The 21,012-nt window shown below is 44.8% G+C and overlaps 1 protein-coding gene across 1 annotated transcript in view; it reads right to left on the minus strand.

Moving 5' to 3' along the window:
* LOC135094936 (uncharacterized) overlaps window positions 1-21,012 on the minus strand; it is a 61,638-nt gene that overhangs the window by 21,933 nt on the left and 18,693 nt on the right. The window contains exon 5 of the mRNA XM_063995450.1: window positions 2,166-2,253. Within this exon, the coding sequence (XP_063851520.1) occupies window positions 2,166-2,253 (88 nt within the window). The remainder of the gene's footprint in view (window positions 1-2,165; window positions 2,254-21,012) is intronic.

A 21,012-nucleotide genomic window follows, 5' to 3' on the forward strand; every position in this document is an offset into this window, starting at 1 on the left:
GGTACGGGTTTGTCAATCAACTTGCCCCATTCCTCGCCACAGCCCCAATCATGAACGCCTTCAGGGAGCTCCTGAAGAAGCCGTGCGGAAAGGCTGTGTACTGGGACGAGCACCTGCAGGAGAAATTCCGCCGCGCTCAGGACACCATATGCCAGCTTGCAAAGGACGGCCTGGCATATTACGACAAAACCCGCCCCACAGTTGCCCTCACAGACTGGAGCAGGGAGGGCATTGGATTCATTATCCTGCAGCAGTTCTGCCACTGCTCGTCTGCTGCCGCTCCCTTCTGCTGCAGGGCGGGCTGGCGTCTGGCCCTGTGCGGAAGCCGCCACCTCACGGCCGCCGAGACTGGTTACGCCGCGGTAGAGGGGGAAACCTTGGCTGTGGTGTGGTGCCTCCAGAAAGCCCGGCTGTTCTTGTTGGGGTGCCCGAACCTCACCATCGTCACCGACCACCGCCCTCTCACCAAGCTGCTGGGGGACAGGGCCCTCACAGAAGTCATCAACCCACGACTCTTCCGGCTCAAGGAGCGAACGCTACAGTACCGCTTTCAAGTCAAATATCTGCCAGGAAAAAGGAACGCCGCAGCCGACTTCCTGTCCAGGTACCCAGCCCTCAGAAGCCCCACCACAGACACCGACGCCGCCCTGGATGAGGACCTCACCGAGGCAGTAGCAGCCGTGATCATCGCCACAGCCGAACACGAGGGTCACGTTCTCGACGAGTCAGCGGTGAGAAAATCTGCAGCCGACGACCCTGTCTACCAACTACTACTGGCCAAAGTGTTGGCCGCGGACTGGCACCCACACAAGGCGCAAGAAGTGGCCTGCCTGCGCCCGTTCTATGGCATGAGGGACCGGTTGGCAGTCTCTCAAGACCTTGTCACATACACCTTTGACCAGGGTTGTGTGCGACTCGTGATTCCTGAGCCCCTCCGCCCACAGGTAGCAGCAAACTTACACGCTGGTCACCAAGGTCTAGATTCCATGCTGCGGAGGGCAAGGCAATGTGTATACTGGCCCGGGTTGGAAGGGGACCTGCAGCACTACCGGGCGTCGTGCACCTCATGCGAGACGCACGCTCCCTCTCAGCCCTCAGAAACACTCGTCATCACGCCGCCCCCAGAGTACCCATTCCAATCCACAGTGGCGGACATGTTTCAGCATGAGGGGTACACCTACATGGTCTACGCTGACTACTCAAAGACAATTATGGCAGGGAAGACAGGTTCAGGTATGCTCTGCTGACCAAACAAACCTGCAAAAACCTAATCATGATATCACTTGCCTCAAGTAATTCATAGCAAGGTATGAAAGCCCATATAAATCATTGATAGCACATAATATTAGTAGAGAAGAAATATGCTCTACATTCTTCATAAATTACCTTTCAGCCCCTATAAGGGAAAAAAAAAAATTATTTATTTTTTCCTAGGTCAGTGTCCCTCTTACATAAACTACGTACCAATATGTACGCTACCTGATGGTTTTATCTGATAGTGAGTATATTGTCATGATAGGAACTTCAACATTCAGTTGGAGGACAATTATGCCAGTGTTACCAGGTCAAGATGGTGAAAAACAATTCTGCTTCATCCTGAATGCAATAGAGCCGGTGAAAGTTTTAGTCGAACCTTTCACAGCATATTGTATGCTCTGGGTAGAAAGAAAAGAGAACAGTGGCCCTGGTAATTGTACAGCCTTACAGTCATCAAGTACTCTGCATGCTATAACTGGATTTTTGCCCCATCCCTTAGTGCGTGAAGTAGAATCATATCTCTACATAGACGAGTTTGCGGTGAGAACAGAATCTGCTACTATAAATCATCATAGATGAGTTAGGAAATTGCAGGATATTCAACAAGCTGCTTGAAAATGTAGATAAGAGAAATATGAAACAGTATAATGAGGGTTTTCGCAAGAGGCAACGTGAGGACAAAAACTTTAAAAGAGGGAGGAACAGTAATCAGTCTGAAATTGCGAAGGATGTTTGAGTAATTGTAGAAGTGATAGATTAAGTGACTGGAGTGGAGAAAGCTAAACTATTTTATTTTCTAAAACAGTGGTTGTGTGACGCAGACATAAGTGGTTTAACGACTATGAGTATTTGACTTTAACGGCTATGACTATTTGACTTTTGATTTATCTTTAACGTCGAATCCTTACCTTAAAATCCATCAGGCGGTTAGGCATATCTGCAACCCACAGAGTATTTTGACGAAGTCGGAAACAGATCCTCAATGATTCAACTTTGCTGAAAGAGAAAAGAATATACGTGCTTCAGTGAGCCCTTTCCTCTTTCCTTAGGGAAACTCAAGCACAAAAGGAGGTACTCACATTTTCTATCACTCAATCACGTTGATCACAAGAACTTCTTTCTTATGTTTTGGAAGCACACTGACAATCATATTGTAATCTGGAGCTTGTGTTTGTCCATTGCTTCTTTACAATTATTGTTCTTTACTTGATTTCACAATTTGTGGAATTTTGTACCATAACAATAGATACCCATTCCCTTACGCTTATTAATGCAATTAGCTACGTATCTGTATTAATAAGCATAATGGGGACGTGGCCTCCTGTCCAGTATTGGACACGTGTATTGACAACATTTTGTGAAAGGGGTAACACACTTAATGTGGTATGTTAAATTGGGTAACAAGCTGAAAATGTTGGTAACTAATGCCATAGGTATTTGCTTGAAGCGGATATTTCACTTCACTTTACTAAAGTCTCCGAAATACGATGCTGTAGGCAGATTTCAAAGAAAAAGTGAGGTATGTGAAACATACTATTTTCACAATGTACCTACACCTATGTAAGATATACTTAACTATAACCAACTATCATATCTGTTCATGAACTGTTTTGATCTTCTAAAGCTCCTTACTGGTTCGAGGCAAATAACATGATAATTAAGTCTATTCTAGTCAGCTATCTTTCTGCTTGAGTACCAGTTTCCCCCCTCCTCTCTCTCTCTCTCTCTCTCTCTCTCTCTCTCTCTCTCTCTCTCTCTCTCTCTCTCTCTCTCTCTCTCTCTCTCTCTATATATATATATTTAAACAAATATTTACCGAAAGGCTTAAAATTGCACGTTGAATATGGAATTATTTAAAAAAGCCTCTGATAGTATTATTTACTGGGAATAACACTATACATAATTAACATTAAGATAATAATACAGAATAATGAAATAAAGTCATGCAAGACTAAAAATTAAAGTGCCAGTGGAGACAGGTGCGTGCTACGCCATTTGTGGGTTGCCAGCTTCACCTGGTGTGTGGACATGTCCTGCACTTGTGATGTGGCCATCGTGAACATGTTCCACAGCTGCGAAGTCGTTCTGGCTGTGTAGGTGCGCTGGTGTTGGCTATAGCGAGATCGAGGGACCTTCACTAGCTCGTCGCTACTGGCCGCAGCTCTGGTGGCACCTCTGCACTGTGTGTGGCAACAGCCTCAGGGGGTCAAGGAGGGGGACCCTCTGCACTTGAGTTTTGTGGCACAAAACTAGTGCCGACACGTCCCGGCGATGCTCCAGTGACGTTACATGTGCTGGGTACTGTTGATCTTCGTCGGTGGCCACCAAGCGCAGGGCTCGTCGCTGCACTGCTTCCAGTCTTTGCATGTGGGTGGCGGCATTCGACATACAGGACAGGGCACCGTACTCCATACATGGGCGTATCTGTGTCCTGTATAGGATGAGGATGCCCCGTGGGTCGAGGGTGTTCGCCATCCTGTGCAGGGTAGAGACTCGGAGAGAGGTCTGGCGGGCGATGACAGCGCTGTGGTGATCGAAGCGTTGGCGGTCCACAGACACTCCCAGGATCTTGATGTAATCCTTAAGTGGCAGACTCTTGTCTCCAAAACGCAGCTTCCCTGAGACTACGTGTAAGGCACCTGGGTACCGCGAGATGACCATCGCCTGCGTCTTCTCAGGAGCGAAGTTAACCTGCTACATCTTTCCCCACTTCTCCATCAGTCCAAGCTGCCTGTTCAGCTAAGTGACGGCACGCTGACTGTCGAGGCCGCATTAGGAGCGGCAAAGCGTGCAGTCTTCGGCGTATGCTGCAACAGATGACAGCTGCCAGTGAAGGTCATCAATGTATAAGTTCCATAGGATTGGACCCAAGACGGAGTCTTGTGGAACTGAGGCCTGGACAGGTGAAGGCCTTGATGACTACCTGTTTTCTACTACCTGAAGGGTCCTGCCCTGGAGGTAATCTTCGAGCAGCATTAGAAGGTCACCTTGGACACCCTTGGCGCGAAGCTTTTCAACGAGCCCCGCGTGCCAGACCCTGTCGAAAGTCCTAGCAATGTACAGGGCCACCACAAGGGTGTCCAGGCCTTCTTCCAGGGCGTCTTGCCAGTGCTTGGAGAGGTTGAGGAGGAGGTGGATCGGCCAAGTCTGAAGCCAAACTGCCTGTCTGAGAGGAGATGGTTCTTGCTCAGGTGTTAGGAGATGACAGCAGACACTATTAGCTCCAGCAGTTTGCCCACCACTGGAAGTAGGGAGATGGGTCTGTAGTTGCTGGGCTCAGACCTTGAGTTTTTCTTGTGGACCGGGACCACACGCACTTCCTTCCATACTGAGGGCCACTTCTTCTCCCTCAGGCAAGACGTAAAGACGGTGGTGAGAGGAGCTGACAGCTCTCTAGCGCAGTACTTGAGGAGCCGTGGGCTGACGTCATCCGGGCTTGTGGCTGTACCCACATCCACCGCTCAACCTGCTCTGCCGTCACCAAGACAGTGGTGACAGTGCAGTCAGTTTCCGGGGCCAGCTGTGGTGCTGGCCGTGCCAGGTCACCAACCTTCATCTTGTTGGCGAAAAGCTAAGCGAGGAGTGTGACCTTGTCTGCACAGCTCGTGGCTGCGGATCCGTCAGGTCTGGTGAGTAGAGGAAGAGTCTCGCTGTCACATACTCCTTTCTGCTCCTTTTCCAGTTTCCACCAGGTCTTGTTGCCAACACCTGGGCCACTGAGCTTTCGCTTTCTGTCCTCCCTTAGCTGATTCCTCTCCTATCTGCAGATGGACGTCATCCTCTTACACACGCCCCGGTGCAGCGTCTTGTTCCTGCGTGATGGGTGTCGCTTGTACCTTACCCAGGCAGCATGCTTGGCCTCGGCAGATGCTCTGCAGCGAAAACCAAACCAGGCGGGATTACCAGGCCTGGAAAGATGTACTTGGCTGGATACATGCTGCTGTTGGAGGAAAAGGAGCCTGGTGGTGAGGGCGTGTGCCTTAGTCTCAGCATCTCCCATTAGAAGGGCCTCCCAGTTCGTGTTCTCCATGTCCTGCTTCATTGATGGCCAGTCCGTCCTATCCCAAAGACAGACGGTATATGTCTTCCCTCGCCGTTAGCAGCTCCACCTGAAACAGCACGGCAAAGTGGACTGAGCTGCCCACTGGTCCTAGATGCTGGCAGCTAGGACCAGTGGGTAGGTTTGTCACCACAGAGTCCACCAGCCCTCCCCGCTCATGTGTAGGGAAGGTGACATGGTTGGTCAGGCCCTGAACCGCCAGAAGATTATTGAAGGCATCCTGTTCCATGTGGGAGTTCAGGTCCCTCACTATCATAATATGGGAACACTTGTGACGCTGGAGCAATGTGTCAAGTTTCTCCGTCAGGAAGTCTAGCAGGGCTCGTCCTTGTCTCGAGGGGAGAAGCCTACCCTGAAGAACAGTACCTCCATCAGGCGAGGCACGGCTACCTCGAGTTCCTGTGCTTGGAGGCCGTTCTTAAAACAGGCAGCAACACCTCCGCCTGCTGTATTTTCTCGGTCCATCCTCACCCACAGGGAGTAGCCTGATATTTTGCCGAATGTCGGCTCCACCTCGTCACTCAGCCACGTTTCTGTCACTGCGACAATGTCAGCACTATGTCTCAGCACGAAATTGTGGCTAAGGTCACTCACATTGGTGCGGATTCCTCTCACGTTGTTGGAGACCACGGTCAGATGACCTGGCGTTGGCTTTGTGAGGCGAGATGCGTTAGTGTCTGCCCTGCCACGAGGAGGGATTCCAGCTGGGGTAGTGAGCGGGATGTGGCTGCCGGGAGGGCCTGAAAGGGCCTGAAAAGGCTGCTGGGGGTGAAGTTGTTGCCGCGCTAAACCCTCCGTCATGAACATTCTCTCCTGCCTGTGTTCCTGGCGTTCGTCAGCAGCACGGCGGTAGCACATCTCAGCTGTGTGGCCGGGGCGGAAGCAGTATTCACATCGGACCCTTTGCTCTCCCCTGTGTCTCACTGGGTACACGGATACCTATGGCTGAGTCATGAGAGGAGGAGGGACAGGTCGCCGGTTAGATGCCCCCCGCTGGCCGCGTCGCTGTCGCTGGATCTTCTTCCTGCTTCCATTGTTGTAGTTGTTGTTGTTGCTGTTGTTGTTGTTGTTCCTATCGCTGTTATTGTTGCTGTTGTTGTTGTAGCTGTTGTTGTTATTACTGCTGCTGCTGCTACTACTGGTGTTGCTGTTACTAATACTGCTGCTGTTTCTCCTGCTCTTGTTGTTGCTGCTAATATTACTACTGTTGTTGTTGCTGCTGTTGTTGTTACTGTTGCTGTTGTTATTGTTATTGGTGGTAATGGTGGTGTTGGTGCTACCTGAGGTTGAGGTTGAGGTGGTGATGGTGATGGTGGTGGGCGGGGTGTGGCCGCTGTGGTGGAGGCGTCAGTTACTCTTAAGAGAGGCTTAGGCCTTGGAGACTGCCACCACTGCCTCCAGTGGTGCGAGGAGGCACACGCTCTCTCCCAGGAGGGAGTAGCAGTAGTCGCAATAGAGCTGCTGGAGACGCTCGCATCTGCTCTCTTACACTCCTTGAGCACCTCCATAAACGCATGGAGTTCTATCACGTGTGTCTGTTTACTGAGAATCCAATCCCTTTGTAGCGTGAGGGACTGAATTATGTTATTTTTGTCTGTTACCTCCTTCTGTAGGCGTAGGATGTAGGAGATGAGATCTTCCTTATCCATCTCCCTGTATAGCTGCTGCCCGTCGACATCTACGCCTGCGCCTGCGCCTGCCACCATCGTCGCTTTCGTTGGGGATGGCAAGTGTGGTGAGAGCATTTTCGGAAGGATCCAAAGGGAGATAAACTACAGCGTCTTCAATGCTGCATAACCTTCCTAGTTCCTGTCTTCACATGCAGATATCATGGTCTCCGAAGCAGGATGAGTGGCAGACGTTGGGACAGTCATTTCTGGCTTCGCATCTGACATAAGGTGCATTCTTGACTGCAGTCTTCCCACAGACAGCACACCACTTCTGAGGGCAATATCCGGGAAGGTCTCGCCTCTTGATGGGCCTGTGATTCGCCATTTTTGTGCAGTTTCAGCCGGTGGTAGTGGTGACGACAGCTGCATTCTCTCTCTCTCTCTCTCTCTCTCTCTCTCTCTCTCTCTCTCTCTCTCTCTCTCTCTCTCTCTCTCTCTCTCTCATTGATTTTAAGTCTAGACCCATTACTTCCATTTATTATCTTTCCAGACTATCAACCATAAAGACCATCTTAAAAAAAAAAATACTTGAATACTTCCACCAGATTTACTCAGGTATAGCTTCAAGGGAGAGGAGTGATTGAATAATTGAATGATTTAGTTTTTGGCATCGCAACATCACGGTCATATGGCGCTGCTGCAAAACTAATAAATCTGAGTATAAAAACCAAATGGGATGAATAAAAAAAACAAACAAACAAACAAGCAAACAAAAAAAAATATAGGTGCAAAAATTAGAGATGGTATTTTAAAATAATGAATTTGAAGTGAAGGGGTACTGACCCCACTGACCCAGATACCTGGCATTGTTCATTATGTGCCCAAGACACTGACTCCACTGACCCAGGCCCCAAGACTCAACGTTGTTCGTTATGTGTCTTCCTCACTTGCCTCCAAGTTCTCCCAGTGCAAAGATAAATTTCGCCCAATACTATATTACTAGTAAAATAATTAAAAGAAAAATAGTTAAAAGGGAATCTGTAGTTTGCTCAAAAGAGCAGCCTACTCAGACCTCATGTCCCGGGAAGAGAACTCTCTCTGCAAGTATCAGTGACATCTGGAATGTCCCATCTTCATCACAAAAACAAAAAAAGTATCACTACCGCAGCTCCACCAGACCGGAACACTACACTCGAAAGTGTCACATTGTAAGGGAAACCAAGTAGTCATCACAAAATGGTAGTGTTTCCCGGGACATGAGGTAACCATGAGTGAGACATTAGTGACCTGTCTGGAGATGAACCAGTACAGTCTCTGTGCAGCGTTCCTGCACATGGACATACGTTCATGGACGGAAAGTAACAGGAGTTATCGCCTCCATCTTAGTGGTGGTAACCAAACCACCACAAGTCCGAGGGATGGATTGGAGAGCAGGAGAATTTATATATATTTGTAAAATGTGTTGCAGCCTCGTTAGAACTATCAAAGTCAACTAATGAACGATGTGATGAAGTGAGCTCGGTACAAAGCTGCCAATTAGCCCTCTCTATACGCCATCACGGAAGAAGAGACCGTGGTTCATACCCTGTCAATTATAGGAAACTGGTCGCTGCCATATGAATATGACCAATGCCATTAGAAGAAGTGAGAGAAATAACATTGATTGAAAGTACCAGTTTGGCTGTGAAAATGTATTATATCCCTTGTATCCGTTGAATTTGAAATCTCCTGCTCCTCATCCTCAATAAAAGAAGCAAATAAAACAGCGCCAGAGTTGATTGTGCTGTCGCTCCATAGCGAGTAGCAACAATTAAAGTCTCCCAGGATGAGAAAAGGAAAGGAGAGGTCTCACACGAGGCAGTTAAGACCTCTCGCGAGAGGAACACCAAGCGGAAGATCGATACCACATATTGTATAGCACCGGTTTAAAAATATCTTGACTTTAACAGCATGCAGTTGCGTTTGAAGGCAGTACAATGTAAAGTATGTCCATGTGGACCAGAATTGCAGTGCTACCGTGGGTTCTGATAGGAATCTGCACATGAGTCTGAAACTCCTAAAGATCCCGGGGGAGGAGGATTCCTCGATACAGACAGATTGCTATCGCTCTTGAAGGAAGTTATAGTATGAAGACGTGTAGAGAAACCCTCAACGTCCTTATCGGAAGTGGATGAATCACTTTGGATATTGATATCCGGATTAGGGCCATCTGATGGTCTTAAAGGAATATTTCTAGGGGGAACTCCCATTAAATCAAGGGACTCAGCAGATCTTCAGGAACATCTGTGGGGTTATGAGAAGGAGCTCTGGGAGATTTCGTTGTATATGTCTGTTGTGGTTCATGAACTTTGGCCCCACCTAAAGGGAACCGCCTTGTCGTGGTGGGAAGGCTTCTGTGTCTGTATGACCTGGCAAGCAAGACTAGAGGGGGGCTTTGGCCCCTGCTTCGCCCTATTTAGGGGGGAGAGGGTTACCCGTGATAGTAAGGTCGCCAGTGAAGGGCCAGACTAAATGGTTCCTGGGGTTAGGCCGCCAGTATGGGCCAACAGTGCCGCTCATCAAAGGGGGCACCTTTTGAGGTCATCCTATGTTGGATGGTTGGGTGTCTGATTAATTCCATCATCAAATCATGAGGGGCCACTTTTTATGGGGAAGAAGTACCCCATTCATGGTGGCCAGTGCTCGCCCCCCCCATAATCCTGGAAGGTGGTTTCTCTTGGCCCTTGGAGCGATTTTATTTTTATAATATCTTCATGGGAAAACATGAAAACTCATCTGGTCCTCAAAGGTCATTGACCAGGCCCTCAAGACGTCAGCTTCTGGTTATGATGGTGATGTGCAGGCTGGAGCTTGCATTACCCCTGCTGTTGCTTCTCATGGTGGAAGGCCCTTTGGGTCAGTTGTTGAGTCTCCATTTGAGACTCTTATGATCATTAATGTCTATGCATCCATGTCATACGGTGCTATTAACTCTTTTCAAGCCCTTTGGAACAGTTCTCCATATCCATCTCAAATATGACGGCGATTGTCTGTCCGATCAGTGCTATGTAACTTTTACATCTGATGTTGCTGCCAAAACAACATCAGACAATAAATTCTCTTCATCTTGGAGAAAACAATTGAATTGCTGAGATCATTCGATCAAGTAATGTAGTTGACAGTAAGAACGATTATTGTCTTAATGTCTTTGATGGTGCTCAAGAACGTGCTTCCAAAGTTTGCTACCCACCTACACCTTACTGGTTTGTACCATATTAGAGTTAAGGTCGAGGAAACTTTATTCACGCTGCCAAGTATCTAGAAAGAGAGATTAAAGTGCTCCCTACAAATAACATCAAGAAATATGGCAGAGGAACCTTGATCCGAGCTAAAGATTTAACTCAGGCGATGATGCTCCTACATTTACTATGCCCTTCTGATTGGATCTTTGAATCCATCAAGCCACACCGAACATTCAATTATTGTAAAGGACGTATTTACAACCAGGACCTAAATGAATTCTCGGAAGATGACATCCTTCAGTTATGTCCTGATAATATTCAACGAGTGGCCAAGATTAGAGGCAATGGTTATATGATCATGCCTACATTCTATGGTTCTTTTCTCCCTGAGTGTTAAGATTGGTCCTCTTTTTCTTGCATTAAAGACTTTTATCGATAGTCTACTACAATGTTACCGGTGTTATGAGTTCGGTCACAGGAGAAACAACTGTACAAATCGTTTCTGGTGTGGTCACTGCTCTGCCTTTGACTCACAACCTACTCCCGAATTCGAACCAAGTCCTTATTGCTTCTTCTGCAGGGAAGCTTACCCGCTACGTTCTCGACAATGCAAAAGGTATCGTCTTCAGCAGGACATCCTTCATCTGGCTAATTCTAAATTGTATTCTCGGGAGTCCCTTTTTTCTTTTAAGAAAAAAGGACTTCTTTTAAGACAAAGATGGTGGGGTAAAGACATACGCCTCATCCTTCTAATCTAGTTGTTCTATCTCTACCACAGGCAATACAGTTGTAACATCTTTTCACCTTTTCCAACCATCAGTTGATTCCTCCTGTTCTTGTGAGAATGTTGCTCTTCAGTTATCGTATGCAACAAGTATTTTGTTTTAAAAGAAATGTCACAGATATACCCTCCTCTGCACCTTCAGCAAAGCCCTCTAAATAGTAATAATCAAGATTCTGCAGTGGAATTCTTGTGATTTGCGTGCCTCCTGGGAGGAATTCCGGCTACTGATCTCTTGGTTTTCTCCTGTGTGTTTTTGTTTGGAAGAGACAATGTTCAAAGAATCCACTCAGTTTAGTCCTCCTGGGTATTGTGCTTTCTTCTCCACTCTAGTTTCTGGTCAGGGCCACCATGGTGGCACTGCCATCTTTGTTCGCAGATATTCCTTTTATCCACCTGCAGATTCACTCATCTCTGAAAGTTGTTGTTGTTAAGGTTTTTATAAATCGTTTTTATACATTGAGCAGTCTATCTGCCTCCTGGTGTTCCTATCGAAAGGAATGAACTTGATAACTTTTTAAATACTCTTCCTTCTACTCTTTTACTGGGAGAATTCAATGGTCGCCATCCTTTGTGGGATGATGACGCTGTTAACCCTTATGGTTTTTTACTTGCTTCTTTTATCGAGGATACAGGATTAGAAATTTTAAACTCTGGGGACATGACCCATTTCCACAGTCAGACTGGTATCTTTACAAGAATCTCTCTCTCTCTCTCTCTCTCTCTCTCTCTCTCTCTCTCTCTCTCTCTCTCTCTCTCTCTCTCTCTCTGCATCTCTAATTGTTTTCTTGATATTAAATGGAAAGTTTTTTTCCCAATTTATATAGAAGTAATCACTTCCCAATTTTATTAGTCAACTGATTCTGCACCACAGTCACATCCTCCCTTATGGCGTCTAGATAAGATGGATTGGCAGCTATTCACAGGACTCAGCACCCTCTGCTATTTCAATAGATGAGATAAGAAATTGTGATGAGACAACAACATACTTCACTGATATCTTGCACTCTGTTGCTCTTCAATCCGTCCCTAAGACCTCTGGTCGGCTTTCTAAGCGTCCTGTTCCCTTGTGAAATGCAGATTGTACAGCTGCCATTCGCGAAAAGCTTGCTGCCTTTTTTTTTTTTTTTTTTTTTTTTTTTTTTGCCCTCAAAAACATCATGGGAACGTCCACTGCTTGGAGGCTTTTCGACAAGTGCGTGCCCGTGCATATCGCATCTAAAAAAAAAGTGGGCTCGGCAGGAATCTTGGAAGAGTTGTGTCTCTTCCATTATACTTCGCACTCTACTCACCAAGGTCAGTAAGATATTCGGGAAGTATTCTGCACCTCCCCCATCTGTTTTACCCCATGATGGAAGGGATGGTGGCAGACCCTAATACAGTTGCTGACCTGTCAAGTTTTGCCTCCCCTGGTGGAGAGTTTTTACGGCAGAGCTTTCTCCCATTATCCTAGCTTTAAGAATTGTTTTTACTCTTCCCGTCTTATCTTTTGCAATTTTTAGCGATTCTTGCAGTATATTTCCGCTGTTCAACATCCACTTGTTCTTGAGTTGCTCTACCTTTAAGGCGTAGAGGTTGCCATGTCGGATTTTGCTGGGTCCTTGCACATGTTGGAGTTCAGGAGAATGAGAATGCTGATAGGCTGGCTAAATAAGCGGCAACTTGGGTTGTTCCTTCCACTCCTATTCCCTTTCATGACTTATACTCCATTATAAGGGTGACAGTTCTTACCAGTTGGCAGGGCAGGTTTGGTTGCCACCACTAAGATGGGTGTGATAACTTCTATAGCTTTTCGCCAATAGATGTATGTCCATGTGCAGGGATGCCACTCAGAAATTGCACTGGCCTGTCTCTGGACAGATCACACATGTCTCACTCATGGTTATCTCATGTCCTGGGAAACCCAACCATTTTGTGATGACTGCTTAGTTTCCCTTACAGTGCCACACTTTTTGGTAGAGTGTTCATTCTGATGGAGCTGCGGTAGCTTTTCCGTTATCGTGACGAGGATGGGACTTTCCAGATGTCGCTGATATTTGGAGAGGGGGCTCTCTCCTCGGGACATGAGGTCCTTATGCTCGTGAAGAAGGGTGGTCTTTTAAACAAATTATAGATTACCTTTTAACTGTTCCTTAATATATTTTTATCAGTAATATAGTATTGGGCAGAACATTATCGTTGCACTGTGAGAACATGGTGGCAAGTAAGAAAAATACGTAACGAACAACGCTGGGTCTTGGGGCCTGGATCAGTGGGATCAGCGTCTTGGGCACGTAATGAATAAAGCCAGATATCTGAATTAGTGGGGTCAGTGTCTTGGGCACGTAACAAACAACGTCAGACTTATGGCTCAGTGGGGTCAGTGTCTTCGGTAGGAACGAACAACGTCAGATCGATGCAGTGGTTTGGTTCAGTAGGGTCGGTATCCCATCACTTTAAATCTAACTAATGAATTAATACATTAATATACCAACCCTCCCATTTTTAGCACTTAAGTATTTTTTTTTTTTTTTTTTTAGTTTTTCCCATTTCCTTTTTTGTGTACATTTTTTTGTGTGATTTTTAATATTCTAACCATTCCATAATTTTTTTCATATTAATATTTTAACTAACAATCTTTGTTGTTTTAAAAATTTCGTATCAGCGCCATATGACCGGGATGTTGCGGCTCCACAACATAAATCAATCAATTAATCAGTTAAGAACTGTTTTTTGGTTGAAAATCCACGGAGGCATGGACTTCAGCAATATGGACTCCTGTAGAGGAAGTCTATGATGTTGCTGAAGATGTAGTGGAGGACTTTACTGAAGACGCAGTGGAGGGGTTATCAGTAGCCTCCAGAACTTGTAGACAGTAACAACAGGTGCAGTATTCTTCCAAGAACAGGGGGAAACAATGGATAGTTGAGAAAGGGAAGAAACTGCAACAACTATATTGGATTTAGAGATGCAACAGCTGGAGTGGAGAGAGGAGGCGTATGTTTTTGTCCCACCATCCTTCTGTCTGAAAAGAAGTTCCTGTCTGGCACTACCAAGACTAATGAAATAAAATTTAGCCAGTTAAAGAGTGTCATGCTCAAGACAGTACCTCTTGCATTGTCGTGAACACAGTGAACTTCCCTGCAGTAAAAGCAACAAAGTGCCAGTTCGCATTCAAGAGTAGAGAGTGCGTCAAGAGCAGATTTGTACGGTTCTTTCTTCCGTGATCGAACTCATAACACCAGTAACATTGAAAAGGACGGTCAGTGAATGCCTTTACAGGAAAAGAAAGAGGACCGATCTTTACACGCTAAGGGAGAAAACAGCCATAGAAAGAGCATGACCACATTACTGTTTCCTCTAATCTTGGCCACTCGTTGAACATTATCAGAACATAACTGAAGGATGTTATCTTCTTGTCCTGGTTATAAATACGTCCTTTATAGTAATTAAACATTCGGCTTGATAGATTCAAAGATCCCATCAGGAGGGCAAGGTAGATGTAGGAGCATCATCACCTGCGTTATATCTTTAGCTCGGACGAACACACCTTTATTTTATTGCTTGATGTCATTTTTAGGGAGTACTTCAGTCTCCCTTTCTAGACAATTAGCAGCGAGGATAAAGTTACCTCGACCTTCCCTATAATATACTACAAGTCAGTAAGGTGTAGGTGGGTGATGAGGTTCGGGAGCGCGTTCCTCAGCATAATCAAAGACATTAGGACAATGATCATTCTCGCTGTCAACTACATTGCTTGATCGAATGATTTCTGCTGGACCAACTAGGTTGTTTTCTCCAAGACCCAGAGAATTTATTGTCTCAAGAGCAGTTTTGGCAGTAATGTTAGATGTAAATAACACTGATTAGAGAGCCAGTCGCCGACATATTTGAGACGGATACGAAGAACTTTTCCGAAAGGCTTGAAGACCTGAGTGGATAGCACGGTGTGACATGGATACATAGACATTAATGATCATAAGAGTGTCAAGACAAGACTCAACAACTGACCCAAGGGCTCTTCCACCATGAGAAACAACAGCAAGAGTACGAGCTCCGGCCTGAACATCACCATCACGACTAGAGGGTGACGTCTCGAGGGTCTGGTCGACCGCCCCTCTAGGACCAGATGAATTTTTCTGTTTACTCACGAGGATATAACATGAGTGAAATGACTCCAGGGCCCAAGGGAAACCAGCTACCGTGACTACAAAGGGGGCGAGCTCTGGCCGTTTCCAACAGATGTCCTATCTCCATGGGGGCCGCTCATTTTAAAAAGTGGCCCCGTTTTATTCGAAAGTTTGCCCGCGACAGAGCTAAGAGCTCTCCCTACCACGCACCCAAGTCCAGACACCCAAACATCCAACACAGGATGACCTCACTGACGACCTTGCTAGCATGTGTAGCCCTCTCCTCGAAAGTAGGACGGAACAGGGGCTGAGGTCCTCTCTAGCTTTGCTTGCCAGCTCATAGGGACTCGCAAGGCCTCCCACCACAAGGTGATTTCCATTAAGAGGAGAAGGGGGCAGGAAGGAGTGAGAGGAGTTATCCCCCCCCCCATCCCCATGTTCCTTGCTGAGGTGGTCTAATCCTGACTGATTTGGACCGTTAAAAATGGAAAGTGCCAATTTTTGTTGCAGAAAATGCCATTTGAAATATTCCCTCCTATTGTTCTCCGAAACTCTGGTTCCGTGCTTGCAACTTTTTTTTCGTTAAGTTCTATGTTACCATCTATTTGTTCTTAAAAAGCGTCTTTTTGACTGCTCTAATCCTTCAACACTATCACTCCACTGCTTTAATTTCCTGCCTTTCTGATTTTTCTTCTTGCATTTCTGGAGCTTTTGAATCTATCCTGAACAGGAAGATTCTTAAATATCAATCACTTCAAAACCTTATATCTGATCACCAGTATGAGTTACGTCGTGGCCACTTCACTGGTGATCTTCTGGCTTTACTCTTTGAATCTTGATCATCCTCTTTAAGGAATTTTGGTGAAACTTTCCATGTTGCCTTGGGCATGTCAAAAGCATCTAGTAGAGTCTGGTACAAATCTTTGATATGAATGATACCAGTGATATCCTCCTTTCTATAACTTCATCTCAAGTTTCTTCTGCAACAGTTTTATTGTTGCAGTGGCAGACGGTCATTGTTCCCTTCCTAAGCCTATTAACACTGGTATTTCTCAGGATTCATTCCTATTATTTACTCTCTTTCTGATGTTAACCAACCTGAGAAGTATCCTCTCCTATTGCGATGATATCACTCTGTACTTTTTCATGTGTTTCCTCAAAAGTTTTACCCTTCAGGAACCGAAAAAAAAAATCACGACAGGAAGCCACACAGCACCATGGATCCATCAGTTCTATACAGCGTTCCAGGTAACTATCCACTCTCCTTCAATGACACTCACTTGTGTTCCTTTTCTACGCTGGACATCCTTTTTTCTCTCCTTTATTAATGATAAAAAATGGACGTTTCATATTTCGTCTGTTACTGAAGCGACTTATATGAATTTAGGTGTTCTGAGCCTTTTTTTTTTTTTCACTCCTTCCTCGCTTACCCCTATTGGGAACCGTCTCATCACTGGGAGGAAGGGGTGGGGGGGTGGGGGCTTGCGTGTTCCTATCATCTGGCGAGCATGTCTAGAGGGGGCATCGGCCCTGCTTTGTTATACTTAGCGGTATACCTTGCAAGCAAGATCGTCAGTGAGGGACCAGGCTAAATGGGTCCCTGAGTCAGACCTCCAGTACATGCCTGCCAGAAGGGCCACCTTTTCGGGTCATCCTGTGTTGGATGGTTGGATGGTTTTTGAATAAGCTTGCTCTCAAAGCCTGACACGCCTTTACACCTTACTGGTTTGTAGTATATTATAGGGAAGGTTGAGGTAACTCTATTCGTGCTGCTAAATGTCTAGAAAGAGAGATTGGAGTGGTCACTACTGTTAGCCTCAAGAAGTTTGGTAAAGGTGTGTTGATTCGTGCTAAGTAAGATTTTAATATTGGGCATGGTGCTCCTCCATCTACTTTATCCTTATCGTGGGATCTTTGAATCCATTATTGTATCCTGATTTTAATTTAAAGCAAGACCACCACGGTGGTACTGCTCTCCTTATTAAAAGGAATCTCTCTCACACTCCTGTAGAGCTTAACACTCCTTTTACAGGCTGTAGCCGCGTGGAGGCGGGGGTTCTCCACAGGCCTTACACTGTGTGTATCCTTCACCTTCCATTCGGTGTTACAGTTGAGAGGGAATACCTTGCTCATCTTATGCGCGACCTTCCCCCTCCTTTTTTTTTAGTAGGTGGTTTTAATGTTCGTCACCCCTTGTGGGATGATGGAACAATCAATCCCCGAGATCTTTTACTTGCTTATTTTATAGAGGATGAGGGGTTGGGAGTTATAAATTAACGAGATATGACGCATGTTCCTAGTCAAACTGGCACTTTTACAGCCATTGATATCTCTCACTTTCCTTAATGTTATTTTAGAATTCAGTTGGCAGGTTTTACCAGATTTACGTGGCAGCGACCTCTTCCCGGTAATGCTGGAATAGGCAGAGTCTGAACTACAGTCTCGTCATCTCCGGTGGCGTCTAGATAGGGGTGATCAGCAGCTTTTTATAAAACTCGCTTCGCCTGCTTGGCAGCTCTGACGTGGCTGCGACATATTTTACTGATGTATTACATTCTACTGCTCTCTGATCCGTCTCTGGGACATTTGGCCGTTTTCCCAAATGTCCGGTCCTTTATTGGAACAATGATTGCTCTACTGTTGTGCAAATGAAGCGCACTGCCTTCTCTCGTCTCTGCTTACATCGTAGGTACACCCAGTGCATGGACACCTTTCAACGGGTGCGGGATTGTGGTCGACGAGCATTTAGGAATGCACAGCTAATGTCTTGGAAGGACTATGTCTTTTTGATTACATCTAAGAACCTTCTCACACAAGTATGGAACAGAGTTCGCAAGATTTCTGGGAGTTTTCGGCTCCTATCCCTCCTGTATTGTCTCATGCTGGTGAGACGGTGGCTGATCCCAAGGTGGTTGCTAATGTATTTGCAGATCACTTTACGAATATTTTCAAGAAGGATCCTAATTCGCCTATGGCACAACATTGTCGCCATTCGGAATTACGTGGAGTTATCTTTGGTTCGGCTGGGGGTGAATCTTATAATGTCAACTTTTCTATAGTTAAAGATGAAGATATCTTGGTGCAGTGATTTGTCACAAGAGCCATATGCATTTTTACGTCACATGTTTGATAAAGTTTTTTTTTTTCATCAGAACTCTTCAACTTTATTTCAAAAACCGGTGATTTTCCCATTTCTTGCATATGTAAGTTACTGGAAAAGATTTTAAATGTCAAGCTTATGTGAGACGCAATTATTTGTCTCCTGTTTCCGTAAAAAGCTGTTTACGTCTGATTTGTTTTTTTCTAAAATATTATATATATGTGAAATATTTACAATTAATGAACATCATGTTACTATATTTTCCTTTTTTTTTTACTTAAAAAAAAAAACATATGACACGACTTGCTGCCATGGCATGAACTTTGAGTTTGGTCTCCGTGGCTAACTCCCTATTTTTATAATAAGTTTTTATTTATTCATTTATTTATTTTTACGAGTAGGGATAAGAGGCATTCTCTCTGAACCTCATTCACTTGAAGATAGAGTGACTCAAGGAAGTATACATTTTTGCTGTAGCTATAGCCAATGTCATTGGTGTGCTTCCAGAAGGAGTTCATGATAGCTTATTTGTCAATGACTTGTCAGTCTTCTTTTCTGCGGCGCAGATGCCATTAACTGAGAGGAAGTTGCCGTTAGCAATTAATAAGATTCCTCAGTGGGCTGCAACTCGGCGATTTCGTTCCTCGGCTTCGATGACTGGCTTTACACTTTTGTTGCCTCTGTGTTGTTAACCCTGACACAGAATTGCATAGACTTGCATCTTCATGATAGAAGTATCTCTTATTTTGAAGGGAACTCGTTTCCTGGGCTAAGATTTTACAGCAGCCAGACTTCGGTACCTCACCTTCGTTAAATAAAGCCATCTTGTATGAAGGCGCGGTCACTTCTTAGAGTTTTGGATCATACCTCTATCTGTCTGTCTGACAGACAAAAACCCTCCTCCTCTTGCACCGAACTCTTATTCTTTCTAAGTTGGAGTATGGTTGTGAGGTTTATTTATCTCCAACTGAGGTTCGACTCCGTGTGTTGGACTCAATGCACCATGCCGTTGTTCGTCTGGCAACTGGTGCTTTCCGCTCATCCCCAATCCGGGATCCGTAGCTTCACTGGTTGGTGTCCTTCCATTGGACTTAGGTCACCAGTCCTTGCTACTGAGGCTACAGCAGACAAGTAATTGCCTTTCTCCAAGTGCCACATAAGCCTGATATTCACCATCTTTTCCAGCAAATTACAAATACATGAAGTTAAAGAAATGGGGCGATAGCACTATGTAACAAAATTTCACTTTTGTCTTGTCCTTGGCACCAAACCATAATTTTCCAGTTATTTTCATTTAACCAAATAGAAAAAAAAAATGTTTTGATCTTAAAACTGCTTTTGTGGTTAGAACAATGAATTTACATTTTTACCTTATTTCATTATAATATGGGTTACTATTTAGAAGAATTTGCTAACATTTCAGAAATCTCGTATCTTCCAGAATGTTCTACTAGAAACATTTTACAACATCCTATTCAATGTAAACATTTCCAGAATATTCTAGAGCTTTCTAGAATACAGTAGAAATATGTAGAAGTACCAATATTTTTTTAGAATCTACAAGGATTTTCTAGAATGATTCAGAATATTCTAAAGTAGGTTCAAGAATATTCTAGAAAGATTGAGAACATTCTGGAACACATTCTAGAAAGATTAAAAATATTCTAGAGTACTGCATGACAATATAAAAGTATGGGCTTGCAGACCACCAATCAGTTGTGCTTTGGCTGCCTGAGAAGACACATCACAAGGGATGAAATCATTCATCATTCTCCAGATGCATTATGCTACATATGTGGTCATTTCATCAAGACAAAGGCAAAGAAGTTCTCTGTGACAGCATCTGGAAAAATGTGTGAAACTTACAAAGCATATTTTGCTTTACACTAGAAGGTAAAATAACTGTTATTATTTTTTTTTTTTTAGAGTAAAATTCAGTTAAGATTTAAGAAGAAAAAATAAAATAAGTTTAACAGAAACTTATACTGTTGTTCCTTTACAGGATGGTATAGAGAGGAAAACAGGGCCATGAAATTTCCTATTTCTAGAATATGGCGTGAACCTACTGATCACTCAACTGACTGCTTTTTCTGCATGGTGGATCCTTCCAAACGCCGATCTGAAAAAAATGCACCTGCCGTTTTCTATCCAGACATTCGACTTTTCATTGCACTAGTAACACACAGTGCTGATCTTGTACCAGCTCTTCCAGAAGGAAGTCAACTATCAGAAGAAAGCAGCAAGTCAGAAGATGAGCGAAACAGAAAGGAAGACTGTGATATCACAGATACAGTTTTAGTTGGGAGGAATCCTCACTACCCAAACCAAAGAGACCTCAATGACCTCATCAGAGATCTTGGTTTGACAAAGTCAAATGGTGAGCTATTGAATTCAGGACTGAAGAAATGGGTTTTACTTTATGAAAGTGTGGAAGTGACGAGTCAAAGAAAACGTCACAAACATTTCTCCAGTTTCTTTGCAAATGAGGACAGGCTATGCTACTGCAATGATGTATCAGGCATGCTTGATCCTATTGGTATTGCTTGCAATGCAGCTGAATGGAGACTCCACATTGACAGCTTCTCCAAAAACCTGAAAGCTTTTTTTTTTCCACAATAAAAACAAGTATCCATCTCTGCCTCTCGCTCATTCTATGCATCTTAAGGAAGACTTCAGCAGTGTAAAGCCTCTTCTGTAAAATTTGAACTACAACAATTATGGCTGGGAATTTACTGGAGACTTCAAGATGGTGGCTTTCTTGATCGGACTACAAGGATGTTTTACCAAGAATCCCTGTTTTCTTTGCCTTTGGGACAGTAGAGACGGAGCAGCATATTGCCAGAGAAAGCACTGGCCTCCAGAGACTGACACTAC

The sequence above is a fragment of the Scylla paramamosain genome, chromosome 47 (assembly GCF_035594125.1).
Source record: "Scylla paramamosain isolate STU-SP2022 chromosome 47, ASM3559412v1, whole genome shotgun sequence".
Lineage (NCBI taxonomy): Eukaryota > Metazoa > Arthropoda > Malacostraca > Decapoda > Portunidae > Scylla > Scylla paramamosain.